General features: G+C 42.0%; 1 protein-coding gene across 1 annotated transcript; it reads right to left on the bottom strand.

Annotated features, from left to right (window-relative positions):
* Nucleotides 1-2766: 2766 nt before the first annotated feature.
* phlda2 (pleckstrin homology-like domain, family A, member 2) lies at nt 2767-3806 on the bottom strand. Its single transcript, XM_023291249.3, has 2 exons — nt 3232-3806; nt 2767-3095 (listed from the first exon to the last, which is right to left on the bottom strand). Exon 1 carries the CDS (start codon nt 3687-3689, stop codon nt 3273-3275), a length of 417 nt encoding a protein of 138 aa, XP_023147017.1. The 5' UTR covers nt 3690-3806; the 3' UTR covers nt 2767-3095; nt 3232-3272.
* Nucleotides 3807-13668: the final 9862 nt, after the last annotated feature.

Raw genomic sequence — 13668 nt, 5'->3', positions numbered from 1 at the left:
TCACATGATAACAAGACTGACGAATTCCAATGAAAGATCTGAAACACGAAGTGGACGTTTCAACTTAGAATTTTGTGCTACATTACACACTGTTTTGAAATCTATAGGATGAGCTTTGACGTTGAAATGTGTCAATTGGAAGAGCAAGTGTGGAAAATGTTCATTTATATTTTCTATAAATCTAATCTCTCTAATTCTGAGGGCTGAAGTGCTAAATCGCTTCTTTATGTTTTATTTTATGGCCTATAAACAATCAAATGCAGTGACATTTAGTCTTAAAGTTATTATAATGAGCCTTTACACTATGTAACTGAAATAACTTTTGAGCGTATATATATATATATATATATATATATATATATATATATATATATATATATATATATATATATACATATATATATATATATATATATATATATATATATAGTTTGTGTTGATGTTTATGCTAACTCCATTCAAGCATTTTCTCATATTTGAACTAATTTTCCCTTCATTTCCGTTTTTCTATCTGCCAATGTCACTACTTTCCTCACAGTTCTGTGGTTCTGTAGCTTCATGTTGAGGCAAACTACCCCTGTGTGAGCAGAACCAGCGCACAATATTCATGTCAATAAAGATTAAAGATTTACCGCTATAAAGGATGTGAGAGGAGTTTGTGTGGGAGTGATGTTAACTTTATCTGAGTGACGAAACGGAGCGAGACATGTTTCTTCTGGCCACAGACCTTCACCTGACAACACCCTGGATCCTCTCGTCAGCACGACTTCAAGTGTTTACTACAAACGCCTCTGAATCATTCATTTTGCCGCCCTCGGTCGCACATGCTTGTCTGACATCTTCACCGTTTTTTGTATTTATGTTTTTCTTGAGAATAACAATGCATTGAGTGCTGCTCCTGACTGTGAAGCAGTGACGGCAGAGCTGCAAGTATGGCCTGAGTGAGCGCCGGTGCTGCGTCACAGGATGTTTATACGCTCGGATCAGAGAAGACGACTCGGCGTGTGAGTCCTTGTGGTTGGCGGTGTGTCTCCAAACCAGCCAGGAAGTACACAAGACGTCTTTACGTTCTGTGGCCAGATGCAGAGCAGATTATGACGTCTGCAATCAGCCTTTAAACCGCTGCTTAGAGTCATATGGAATGCGTCAGGAGTTGCTTCAACACAAAATATTTGGAAAAAGACTCCAGCTGGATGTCATTGTCGTCTAAATTTACACTCTAACGGCAGATCACTGGTAGCAAAAAACCCCTGTGTGGCCCTTGGCTCAGGGGCCAAAGGTGTGTGTGTGTGTGTGTGTGTGTGTGTGTGTGAGATTAACGCGGTGCCAATTTGTGAAGCAGTATTTTTAGACAGGAGGCCCCATCCGCTGCTATAATACTCCACAGATCAACCTCTTTGATGCGCTCATTGTAGCGTGATCCTACTTCAAAGCTGCACATATGGACGGGATGCGACAGGGAGGGGTGTGACTCTACGATACACTTCATTATTCCCCGCCGGCAGTTCAGCTTTCTGTCACCTCTGACCTCCGGGCATTGGTGCTCATAACACACTTCCACTCCACAAGATCCTCCAGCGGAGATATTTCTGTTCAGAAGGGTTCAGGCCAGGCAGTCCGACAGGAACGAGCTCCCTACTGAGTCTTTTTAAAACCCGCCTGTACAGACTGATATTTAATATCCAAGTCTAATGGTGTTGTGTTTTCTCTTTTTAATTTGCTTCATCCATTTTCTTGCACCTTTCAAATAACTTGTGACTGAACATTTCTAAAAAGTTCACTTGCTGCATATTTTTAAGAGGCATCAAACAAAGTGGATATCAACCACTGGTGATCAGAACTGTCAGCTGAATTTCAGAAGTTAAGCGTTCTCTTTTCCTCATAGACTTTCCTTCATTGCAGAAACACAACCAAGCCAGTTTTAAAAGTGTGTCAACTTAAAGAACTCTATAAAACATAACAAAAACAACACCTTATTACAATACATACAAAACATCTGACTTCTTAAATGTCCCTGAACCACTCTGGCTTCAAATGTCTAAATAATTAATCGTCTAGTGTCAACTCTTCACCCACATTTTTTGACCTGTCATCATTTCTGGAATATGTTTATAGCTTTTCCCACGTAGTTTATGACAGCAATTAGCTAGGTGTGTTTCTAGTGTCTCATTATATCTGTTTCTTTTATGATAGCAGGGCAGTAAAATGAACTTCCTGTGCAATATTCTGCCTTTTAAAGAACAGAGGCGTCTGATAAGAAAGGTGCAGATGAATAAATGATCTCAACACTGTTAGAAAGCTGACTTTTTAATCGACTAAAATTGATTTCAGCTTGTATGAAAACCACGTTTAGATGAAAAGAGAAATGTAGCAGGTTCAATTGTTAGTTTTTACATGTGATTATCTATGTCAACAGCAGCTATAAACCCACCACACCTCAGAAGCAGGTGTGTTCAAAGACTCCAGCGGGTCTTTTAAGTGTCCTGTGCTGCTTATCTGAAATGACTCAGGCCTGAAACCCTCCCAGAGACAATAAAGCGTCACATTCCACCTGACAGCAGAGAGGAAAAGGGACTTTCCTGTCCTCCACTCCCTTTTTACGGCCGCATGTCTGGCATTTACAAAGAAATGCAGCCGGTGAAGAGTCTCCCTGAGTGTCACTGACTCCCTGAGCTGGTAATGAGATACTATCACACCTTAACACCAAGCTGAGGGAGTGAAATGCTTCCAGTTGGGAAACAATAAAAAGCAGAAGAGAGCATGAAGTTGTGTCAAAAGAAGCATTGATATTTATTCAAATAAATACACACTTAACACACATTGAATAGTAAATAATTTAAACAACACAAGCTGTTTGCCAGTCACACCACATCCTGGAAACAAATAAATTATGGTTTTAGGGAGTCATTCCTCCGAGGAGAGTGAAATAATGTCGACAGTTCAGCCCTTTGTGAAGCTTCTCAGAGTCTCTGTCTGTCGGGTTGGATCTCGTTTTGTCTCCGAGAACTCAGTCCTTCATCTCTGGACCGGATGACCTCGTCTTCCTTTTGGTCCGCGTGTTTTTTTTTTTTTATGTCTGCATGGTCCACATGACACTGGAGGAGACAAACAGCACCTCATTAGTCTCAACTTCTACACACTGATGCCACCGATCGTGTATTTTTAGCCTATATTACTCATATTTGGATATTCACACATCATGACAGCCACATTTCACGGTGCGTCTCTCACCATATTTGGAGTCCAGTTCACAGCCGGAGTCTCCCGGCGGCTCAGGGCGCCCTCGCCATGCGCCTCTCCTGCAGTCCGGGCGACGCGCTCTCGTTGTCCTGCCGCGTCTTAAAGTCCTGGATGGCCTTCCTGTTCTGGTAATCAATCAGCGCCATGGTGATCACCGCGTTCCAGCAGTTCTCCTCCCCGGAGCACCGAAAATCGATCTCCTTATTGTCTGTGGTCACGATGGTGAAATAGACGAACTTGCCGGTGCGCTCCACGCAGTCCACCTTCTTGATGGACTGCAGCTTCAGCTCCTTGCCCTTGGAGCGCTTCTGCGTGTCGGCGTAAATGTTGAGGCTGTCCGTGGTCAGGACGCACGTCTTCCTCTTCCAGAACTGGAGCAGGCTGTCGCTCCTCTTCTCCAGCTCTCCCTCCTTGAGGACCTGGCTGATCTCCGCCGCTGACATTTTCATGTTTTATTCACGTCGGGGAAGGTTGGCGAACCTCCTGCGTTCCGAGGAGCCCTGTGAAGGCGCTTCTGTGAAGGTGCTGTGCTAATCCAGAGTGTGTCTGTGAATGAACCAACGTGCCAGAGGTCCTTTATAGTGCGCGCTGGGTTGAGCCCTTCCCTCTTGACGTCAGATGGTTTGGGAATGCATCAACAGTTGCCAGTGGAGTAATTCAAGGCTGTGTGTGGGCGGAAGCCGTGGCGCAGGAGGGGGAGAGGGGCAGAGGAAGTCCTAAGTGTACCTAATTGCACTGGCAACATGTTAATTAGTAATCCACATCCTACTGGGGAGATTAGTCCAAATATTTGCTCATTCTGCAGCAACCCATTCAATCTAGTCTGGTTAATTGCTGCGTAATTCTGACCCTTAACATCACCAAACATTTCCTCAGGATTTTTGGATTCCCTGTTAAACTTCAAAAGCCAGACTTTTTCCATGACATCCTGGTAATTAATTCCCTTCATAACCCTCAGCTGTGCCAAGTAGGTGCTGCTGTGCCTCCCTGCTCTCCAGAGATCCTCAGACTAAACGAGTTTCATCTCAGTGCTGTTCGACATAAACTCTCTGCTATTCTTGTCTGTGGATGTCAAACCGTTGAAATGCACCCAAACACCCCACAAGCAGAGTTTCCATTCAGAGAGCAGAAGGATTCATTTGACTGCAAGTCAGCAGCTACAAAAAGAAGTGAGGTAACAAGGTTTAAAAAGCACAGGTAGTTACAACTCAGCAGCACCAGAGCAGAGTAGTTTCAACAGAAAAACAGAAAGTTAAAGATGAGTTAAAGTTAGATTAAAGTCACCTTATGAGTTATGATTAGAGTTTCTTACTGTTTTATCAACTTAAAAGGTTAGTTAATCATTTAAGACAGTAAACTACTCCTGCCAAAGCTTACTGCAGGGTAAAACGTCATAAAATCATTTAGTCAAATCAACATATCTTCTCTAGGTTCCTTAATGTGGTTTACTAATTTCTAGTTGAGTGAACTTTAAATGTTTTATTTTCAGTCCACCTTTGAACTTAAAATCAGCGGTTTTAACTTGAGGAATTCTGACTGAGTGATGAGTTTAATAAATGAACAGCTGAGAGTTCACATTAAATGAAGTTTGTAATAAACAAAACTAGCATATAAGTCGAGTTTAAAACAGCCAGAGACTCTTGTTTTTATTCTAGTTTGACGTCAGAAAACATACATGGTGGAAATCTGACGTGTGTCCTTGTTAAATTAGGTTATAGAGGATTCTTCGGATAGTAATCAAAACAGTTCTAATCATGATAACGGTTACTCTCAGGCTCGACATCTGTAAACTTCTAGTTCGTCTCACTGAGCAGCCGAACAGACTGTCTTTGCTCTGACTCTGGTCAAAAATAGCTTCAGCAGCTGTGAGTTTAAGTTTTCAGTGCTAAATGAAGAAGAATTACTTTAAATTTACAACAAAATGGAAAATAAAGCACATCTGTTTGTAACAATTATCTGTTTGACTGGTTGATTCAACTTAATACCTTGAGCTTATTGAACTTGTTTTTTCAGGTTCTGTTAATTTCACAACTCATGAGCTAACTTTGACCTAATTAATCGTAGGAAGTCCACATTTTTAAACCAGCAGGAGAACTTGCATTTCTAAACTGAGTGAAATTAGAATGATTCAGATGATTAGGGTGTGGATTTATGGCGATTTGGATCCTAACCTTCATTATAGTTCCCCTCTTTTTCATTATCGCTATGAAAATAAACCCTTTTAATCACATAGCAAATACAAAAAGAAGAGTCCTTGGATGTTTATAACTCTCACATAATGTCTTCTAATTTGCTGATAGACTCAAAAAGGTGTCTGAAGGCTACTACTCTCTGGGTCACAATCATAACAAGAGACCTACAATGGCCCATCTCTCCAGTGCATGAATGATACTCACATGTGTCTCCAAACCCTCCTAAAATAGGGCAGCAGATAAATTATTGCATGGACAAATGAGCTGCATACATAATGTGAGTGAGCTGCCGGGTCTGTGGCTGTGACTCCCACGCTAATGGTACAGTCCAACCGCAAGCTAAAACACAGAAATGGAAAGTTAGAATATGGAGGCATTTTTTTAAATTTCAAATTATATAGCAGCAACCCCAATGTGCACAGTTAAATATGTAAAGTTTTTATCCCTTTGTGAAGTAATGGGAAAATAAGTACAATGTAAAGCTTCAAGCCTGTTTTTCATTTGATCAAGTATGATGATGTGAAATAGACAAAGAAGTCATTACAGAACGTAATTATTTCTAAGTCTGTTCACTAATGGTTCTGAAATTACTTCAAAATCAGAGCTTTAACTGGGTCAATATATAATTGCGGGACTTTTGAAGTCCATGGGATATATCTGCATACATTTTTATTAAAAATTAAAAACGTTTTTTATGTTCATTATGATCATGTGTTTACAAATTTCATAATTATTTATTATGGAAACAATCCCTTTTTGATAAAAAATAAATGGATATCACTAAAATGTCAACTAAATAACCGTTCCTTTAACAACAACCACCTTCTAATTAGCTAAACAATAATAAAATGAGCTTATTCAAAAACTGCTTTGTGTGTTGATTTTAGGCTTGAAAACAGCAAAAATGTCAACTATGATACCTGTCACCTATGTTACAAAAAGTCCCGCAATTATATATTGACCCAACTAAAGACGAGTAAATTCCTTTTTTTAAAAAAAATAACGTAGCTGCTTTTATGATTTTACTGGCGTCTCATGATGTTGATTCATACTGAAGCCCTTTGATCCGACTGCTTAGGTGTGTCTGCTCTGTTATCACCCTGACTTCTGACACTCCCATGCTGAGCTCCTTCACCGGCGACTGACCACAGTGTCGGTCTGTCAGTCGCTCCTCAAACCAACAGGAACACACACCGGTTGTGTATCGCTGAGCTCCTGCAGTCTGTGAATCAGCAGGAAGAGGTGGTAAGAAGACAGATGTCATCGACTGTCTTATCCCCTGCAGCAGTTCCTGCCCTGCCAGGGGGGTTCAACCACACAAACACAACCCCGACCTCAGTGTCCGGACCAGATAAACACAACGTGGTGTGTGTCTGTGTGTGTGGACAGTTGTAAAGTTGCTTCAATCACCCACTTCAGGCTCTCCTGTCCGTCTCTTTATCAGTCTCCCTTCAAATGACGTTTCGGAAACATCCCCCCTCAGGAAGTGAATTGTCATTATGGAATCATCGACACCCCTCATCAGCACACACACACACACACACACACACACACACATGCCGGCTCTGCAGTAATTACACACACTATATGGATATAAAACCTCTGTGTGTGTCAGTGATTTACAAGCCCATCTGAAAGGCCTCACACATCAGCACCGCCATGATTACAGATTGGATAGGACCAAAGATGCAGCCGTGATGAATCATGTTAAACCTCCAGTGTGCTAACTAACCCCTGCGTGGTTATTGACACGGGAGCAGGAAGTGGTGGTCAATTTAATCCCCCGACCTCAAAGACAACAAAACCCCATGTGTGCACAGAGTCAAACAGCCCGCCGCCTTCTGCTGAGTGAAAAGGTTCACTAACCGCCTCTTCACCTCCTTCCTCCTGCCCCCTCAGGGTTTGAGGGGCTTTTCTTTTCCCTTGTCTGGCAGTAAGTGTCTCAAGTGGACATGTGTGCATATATGGGTTTTTGTTTGAGGGAGTATTGCGGTGGAGCCTCGCAGACATGCCCAGGCAGTGACTCAACCTGTGGCAGGGCGCCTTACATTGGAGGAGTTTGCTTGCCAAAGGAGGGCCCGTGGTTGGTGTGATGGAGCTTTTGCAAAAGATGAATGTGTTGTGTCAACCTGCATGTGTGTGTGTGTGTGTGTGTAAGTGTGTGTCGTTATTTATTTTACTTCTTTCATAGCTGGAGAATAATAGTTTACAGTCAGCAGTTTTAATGTTCTGTTCATGTTTTTATATGCAATTCTGAGAAAAGAGGATCAGAGAAGTTTAAAATTAAGGATTCAAGGATATTTATTGTCTTTGCATTTCTGCAACGAAACTTTGCTGGCGCTTCCAAAAAAACATCATAGAATAACAAACAACAAAGAGCTGTATAAAACAAGCTTTAAAATATAAATATATATACAAGTAAATAGGAACAAGTATGTAAAAAAAGTGTAAAGAAGTTTACTAAATATGAAGAAGCAGCAATGTGAAATGTATGCAGAAAGCATACAACAGAGAGTACACTACGCCTGCTTCACATAAAGTGTTTTAGGTCTTGTCTCTGTAATCAAAGTCTCCACACATCACACACTCAGAACAGTGACGGATGAACTCAAAAGTCCACAAACCACTCAGTGTGACTGCTGAGTTACAGCTGGAATGTGTCACCGTTTTCCTCGTTTCTCCGGCTTGTGGGAAAGTACAGCTTTTTCTGGAGGGAGTCGGGCCGTGTGATGGATCCTGGAGGTGTGTTGTGACAACCTCGAGTTCAAATCGGTGCGCTCCGGTACTTGCTGTCTCCGCATAGACAAAATAAATCCCCCAGAGACTCACAGAGAGGAAGTCCGATAATGTGCCAGCTGCGACAACAGCTATTCACTAAAATGCGAGCATGAAGGTTTTAAGAACTTCATGTTAATTTTCTTTGACCTTGTTTATTCGGGTACGATGTAGCCTTGCAGCTATGGATGCATGGGTGTGACGAGACAGCAGGTGGAAGGACCAGAAAGGCCCAGAGTTTGGTAGTCGTGTCGGGGCATGAAGCTGCTGAGTGTTTACTGTGAGTCACAACACACAAAATTCACTGAAATAAGGTCTGAAAATAAGACAGCAGATGTTAGAGATTTGTAGTTATTGTAAAACTGGTAGGGTGTTTGTGCACTGTACAGTTTCCCTTTGTTTTATTTAACTTTTAAAACACTGTAAATAAGCTTTTTAAACCTCTTGAAATGTAGAATTAACCAGAACAACAGCAATAAAGTGTCGCTAAAAGTGTGTGTTACTGCAACAGTCACACCCCGCAGTTATACTGAGAACACACGGTATTCAAATAAGTTATTATCCTGAGTGTTGCAATAAAAGAAAGTCTGACAAGATAATAGTGACCAAATTCACATCCTTTAAGCACAATAGAACAGAAGTTAGGTTCCTCTGTGGGGGACTGCAATAAAAGATTTAAATTTAGGTAAACATTTAACTCAAAAATATGCTTGGTTTTGGAGGTCTAATGATCTAAAACTGAGCGGCGTTTTAAAGACCTGTTATCACCCTGACCTTTTAGATTTCTGCACATTAGTCCAGGTAAAGAAACATGACACCGAATGCTGATTTTATGCTGCTGAAAGCTTCCCTCAGGCAGCGAACTATAGATAGTCGTCCTAACAATGGGCAGCAGTATGGATGATCTGGGCCTGATGGGCCGCTGACAAACACAGCCGAGCCCGCAGGTAACAGCTGCATACTGGGACGCACTGACGACTTTGGCCTGCCGCTCGCATGCGCACACACACATACACACACACACACACACACACACACACACACACACACACACACACACACACAACCTCTTGTGCTCTTCTTGCTCTTTGGTGACATGCCCTTGTGATGAGACTCTGCAGCTATTTGAGGCATTGTTCTGATAAGCCCTGCGTGTGTGTGTCTGTGGCCACGCTGGCATTCAGCAGCGTGGGAAAAAGAACAAATGGCTGATGAAGGCAGCATGCAGCCAAACACAATGCTGCAGGAGCAACCGTCGGAGAACAATGCAAACAGACACGGCTGCCGTCATGCACTCCGGACAATTACTGCGCCATGACTGTGTGAGATAAAGATGACAAGGAGGCCAAAAGCACTTCAACTGCTTTGTCACTGCATGTGGTTTGGTGCTTTATTAAAAAACTGAATTGGTCTTATTGGTGGGTTGGTGTAATTTCCCACACATTTTTCAACACTTAGGTGAATGAACCATGCAGTCGCCAACAACCCCATTTCCTTCAGACGCTAAACGAGCCGTGACACCGGAGATGTGACCCAGCAAGTCGCTCAGAGCGTCCAGCACCTCATTCTTGGCAGTTTGACTCCGGCAAGGAATGGCAGGTATGCAGGTCTGCAATCCTTGTCCCTGCCAGGAATGTAGCATTCACCGTGCCGTCTGCATAGCTTCATCGCGGCTTTACACGATAAACCTGCAGTCTTTCCATAGAACTAAAACTAATCTGTGGTGGGAGCAGGGGGGCTGATAGATTGACAGTTAAACCTTTTGTTTATGTATTTCAGCCTTTCTGGCTTTGTGCTGGGCTCTGACACACGACTTTGAGTTTGCTTTATTAGTGGTTTATCCATACTGTTGTGCAGAAACAATGCAGACCTGCACTAAAAGGCGAACACAATATTTCATTATCAGAAGGGTCAATATGGAATTGCAGGACTTTCTGTGACGTAGTTGACAGGCATCATAGTTGACATTTTTGCTGTAAAATCAACATGGCCGCCTATAACCAAAACACCACTTGGCATTTTTACAGAAAGATTCTTCTAAAATATTACATATACAATTGAGTAATATTGAAATTGAAAGTTTTTTATAAAGATATTGTAGTAAACCTGTTGACATATGATAAATCCACACTTGACTCACACACTATATTAAATAACTCAGAAAACCTTGAAGTCCTGCCAGTCTTTAAAAAAAAAAATTTTTTTTAAACTTTTAATAAAAGTGCATGCAAGACATATACCATGGACTTCAGAAGTCCCTCAATTATATATTGACCTGATAATGTTCAAAAAAAGGAAGGAGGAAGTGACAAGATGAAAAATCACTTGCAGAAAATCCCCTGAATATGTGCTCCTTTATGCAGCAGAGATTGAACAAGTCTAAATTCGACTGGATTTCATATTCATATATAATGACTCCCATGAATTATCTAATTCTCTGGGAACTTCAGGTCTTCACCAGATTGTGTGATGCAATGATTAATAAAAAGTCTTTCCAATATCACAAACAGGTTTAATCTTGTCTGAGGCGTTACTGCTTAACTCCAAACAAAGCCGAGCATGGCACAGCATGCGAGCTTTACATATATTTAAACCAGCACGGCCTCAGTTTTTTCTATTCTACACTCCTTTTTATGTAACATAATACCTGTTCATGTGAACCAGTTCTGACCGCTGCAGCTTTATTTGAGCTCGGAAGTGGAGGAGCGTGACTCAGGTTAAATGTGCCACACCTAGTTCCTCGTCGATCCATTCATAAATCCACACTGAGGCGTCCTGCCCTGCTGCTGCGCTCTGATTGGGCGTGAAGCCTGCGTTCCCAGACATACCAAGCAGGTAACTAGTGATAATGCAGTAAAACAAATAAGATTAGCTCTCTTACAGCTGCCATTCGTTTATAGTGTGCCGAATTAAGCACACATGGATGAACAGAGGAGAACAAAGTGTGCCTTTAATGGAAGAGATTGTGCAGAACCTTCTGATAAGTCTGCTCCAATTAATCCTTGCTGTCTTTAATGATTTTTTTCTAGTATTCCTGCACAAACTGATCCTGCTTCTTTTCATCGAACGCACTTTTACCTAAAACGTCACTCAGTGGTCAACTCAGGTGTGATTTCTTGCCATTCTGGGACACATTCCAGCCTAGAAAAAGCCAGAAAAAACAAATAAAAAGTTGCTTTTTGGCCAACAGCTGTCAGAATCCCTCCATATTTCCATCACCTGACGCCCACACACAGCATTCACACACAAAGGTTCATTGTGAAAGCCGGGCTGACGTGTTAGTCATGGCCCTGTTTGGTCTCGCTCCTGGAGGAGATCGTGCCCCTCTCTTCCCCCCGCTAAGGATGCCGGCCTGCCAGAACACAGTTTTCCATGAGTCTTCTGCAGTGTGTGTGTGGCAGGTCTTGGATATGCTGTCAGAAGAGGTTTTGGTTACAGCAGAATTGGCCCTTTGCATGTTTAGTGTTCATTCATTTGCCGAGCTTTGATTCAAACTGCACACATACATGTCGATTGAGGTTTGTCAACACCCCACCATGTAAGTACGAGCTCTACTGAGGTCTAAAGGCCACAAAGTGTAAATCTGAGTCACCCTTTTTGTTCAGCCTTCTCTCTAATGATTAGGTGAGCATGTTTTTTGTGCAACAGAGGTTTTAGTTACAAACAATAATGATAATTATTACAAAAATGCAGCCCATTCTGAGAGAGGCATGAAGGTCTGTCTTTAATTTCATTGAAATCCATTCATTAGTTGTTGAGACTCAAATGCCAATCTCAGATGGCAGCAAGAGGAAAAGTCAGTGGATCAGCAAAGTTTTCAGAACTTATCCTGCCAGGATGATGAATACATGAACAAAGTTTGATGGTAATTTATCCAGAAACTGTTGAGCTATTTCAGTCTGGATCAAAGTGGTGGACCAACCAGAAACAATGCAAACAAGGAGATGTTAGTTTTGTACTTTATGTATAATCTGGGAAACTTTAAGAAAGATCAAAATGTCTCAAATGAGATAGTCAGTGGTGAGTGTGTGCAACGCCAGCAGTAACATTATCAGATCTAAGAGGTAATGGGCTCTTTATCCTGCTTCCAGTTCAGCTCATTCAGCTCTGAACACCGACCCGGCGTCGGCAGCATAAAGCTCCTCTCTATTCCCTTCACTCTGTGGAGCTTCGCCTGGATCGCAGCGCTTCCGACCGGGAGGGAGATGATACAGAAGACCCCACACAAACAGCCTCCTTCACTCATGTGTGTGTTCACGTGGAGACGCTGCCAAAAGCACCTTGAGGCCAAGAGTGGGCCGGTGGGTGCAGCTGCAACTCGGATGAAGGCTGGAAGAAGACTGCGCCCTTTACGCTTCTGCTGGATGAGGATGAGACGATGGCAAAAGGCGTCACTTTGGAACAATCTGAGCAGTCTGAATGCTCCTCTTTGTTCTGCCCTTCTTCTTTGTTCTGCTGCAGCCGACGTGTACAACATAGAGATCGTCTTCCTTTGAGTCCAATAGACTTATTTCTGCTGTTTCTGTTGTTATGTTAAACATCTTCTCTGTCCACCCGAGCATGAACGCTCGATAAAGCATCACATAGCTGAGGAGGAATGTCAAGGAGAGCACTAAAGATAAAACCTTGCTGTAGTATCTCTTGTTTTTGTTTTTTTTTTTATTTCTTTCACCTGGACCACATGGATTTGTTTAACAAATGGTCCGTTCATTCAGGAGACCCATCTCAACTTCTGGATGAACACCTTTCCACAAACTAAAGTGTGACGCCACACTGTCTGACATTTAGTCATTCAAATATGAAAATCAATCTTTTAAAGCAGTCAATTTTTTTCCATAATAGTGTCTTTCATATGTCAGAAGACTCATTGTGAGGAAAATAAGCAGCCAATGCCAAGGTTGAGAATTTCCACCTCAATTCCACCTTGGTTTCTGGCTCGAACCTGTACATCTGTGTTACGTCCTCTGCTACTTATTGTGGTTGGTAATGGACTTTGTAAAGCATCTGTTTGTCTGGATGGTTTGTGGAGACCTTACTGATTCCACCTGCAGTCATCTGGAGTGACTGATCTGGAGCTCCAGATCTCCATTAGGTTCTGTTGTTTGCGGTGAGTGTTCCTATTTTGATTCAATTTGGCTAGGGAGTTTAGTTGTTGTGTTTTTGTTTAACTAGATAAGATCCTCTGTTAGCCCTCGTTTGGTTTTGTTTTGTTCTTTGATTTGACAACACCCACTGCTCTTGTTTGTTTGTTTGTTTGACCACTTTTATGTTGAATTTGCTACTGAGCAATAAATTCCTTTACCTGAACCAATAACATCTGGTGATTTTGTTACACCCAGCTGACCCTAGAGGTTGGATTGTAACAGTCTGGATTACATGAATGTTACATCTTGCTATTGTGCAGCATCAAGTAGTTTTCCAATGTTTAAGCAGAACTGTAGGTGAGCTGGTGTTCCCAAGC

This window comes from Amphiprion ocellaris, chromosome 3, assembly GCF_022539595.1.
Source record: "Amphiprion ocellaris isolate individual 3 ecotype Okinawa chromosome 3, ASM2253959v1, whole genome shotgun sequence".
Lineage (NCBI taxonomy): Eukaryota > Metazoa > Chordata > Actinopteri > Pomacentridae > Amphiprion > Amphiprion ocellaris.
This window is presented reverse-complemented; position numbering and strand designations above follow the sequence as displayed.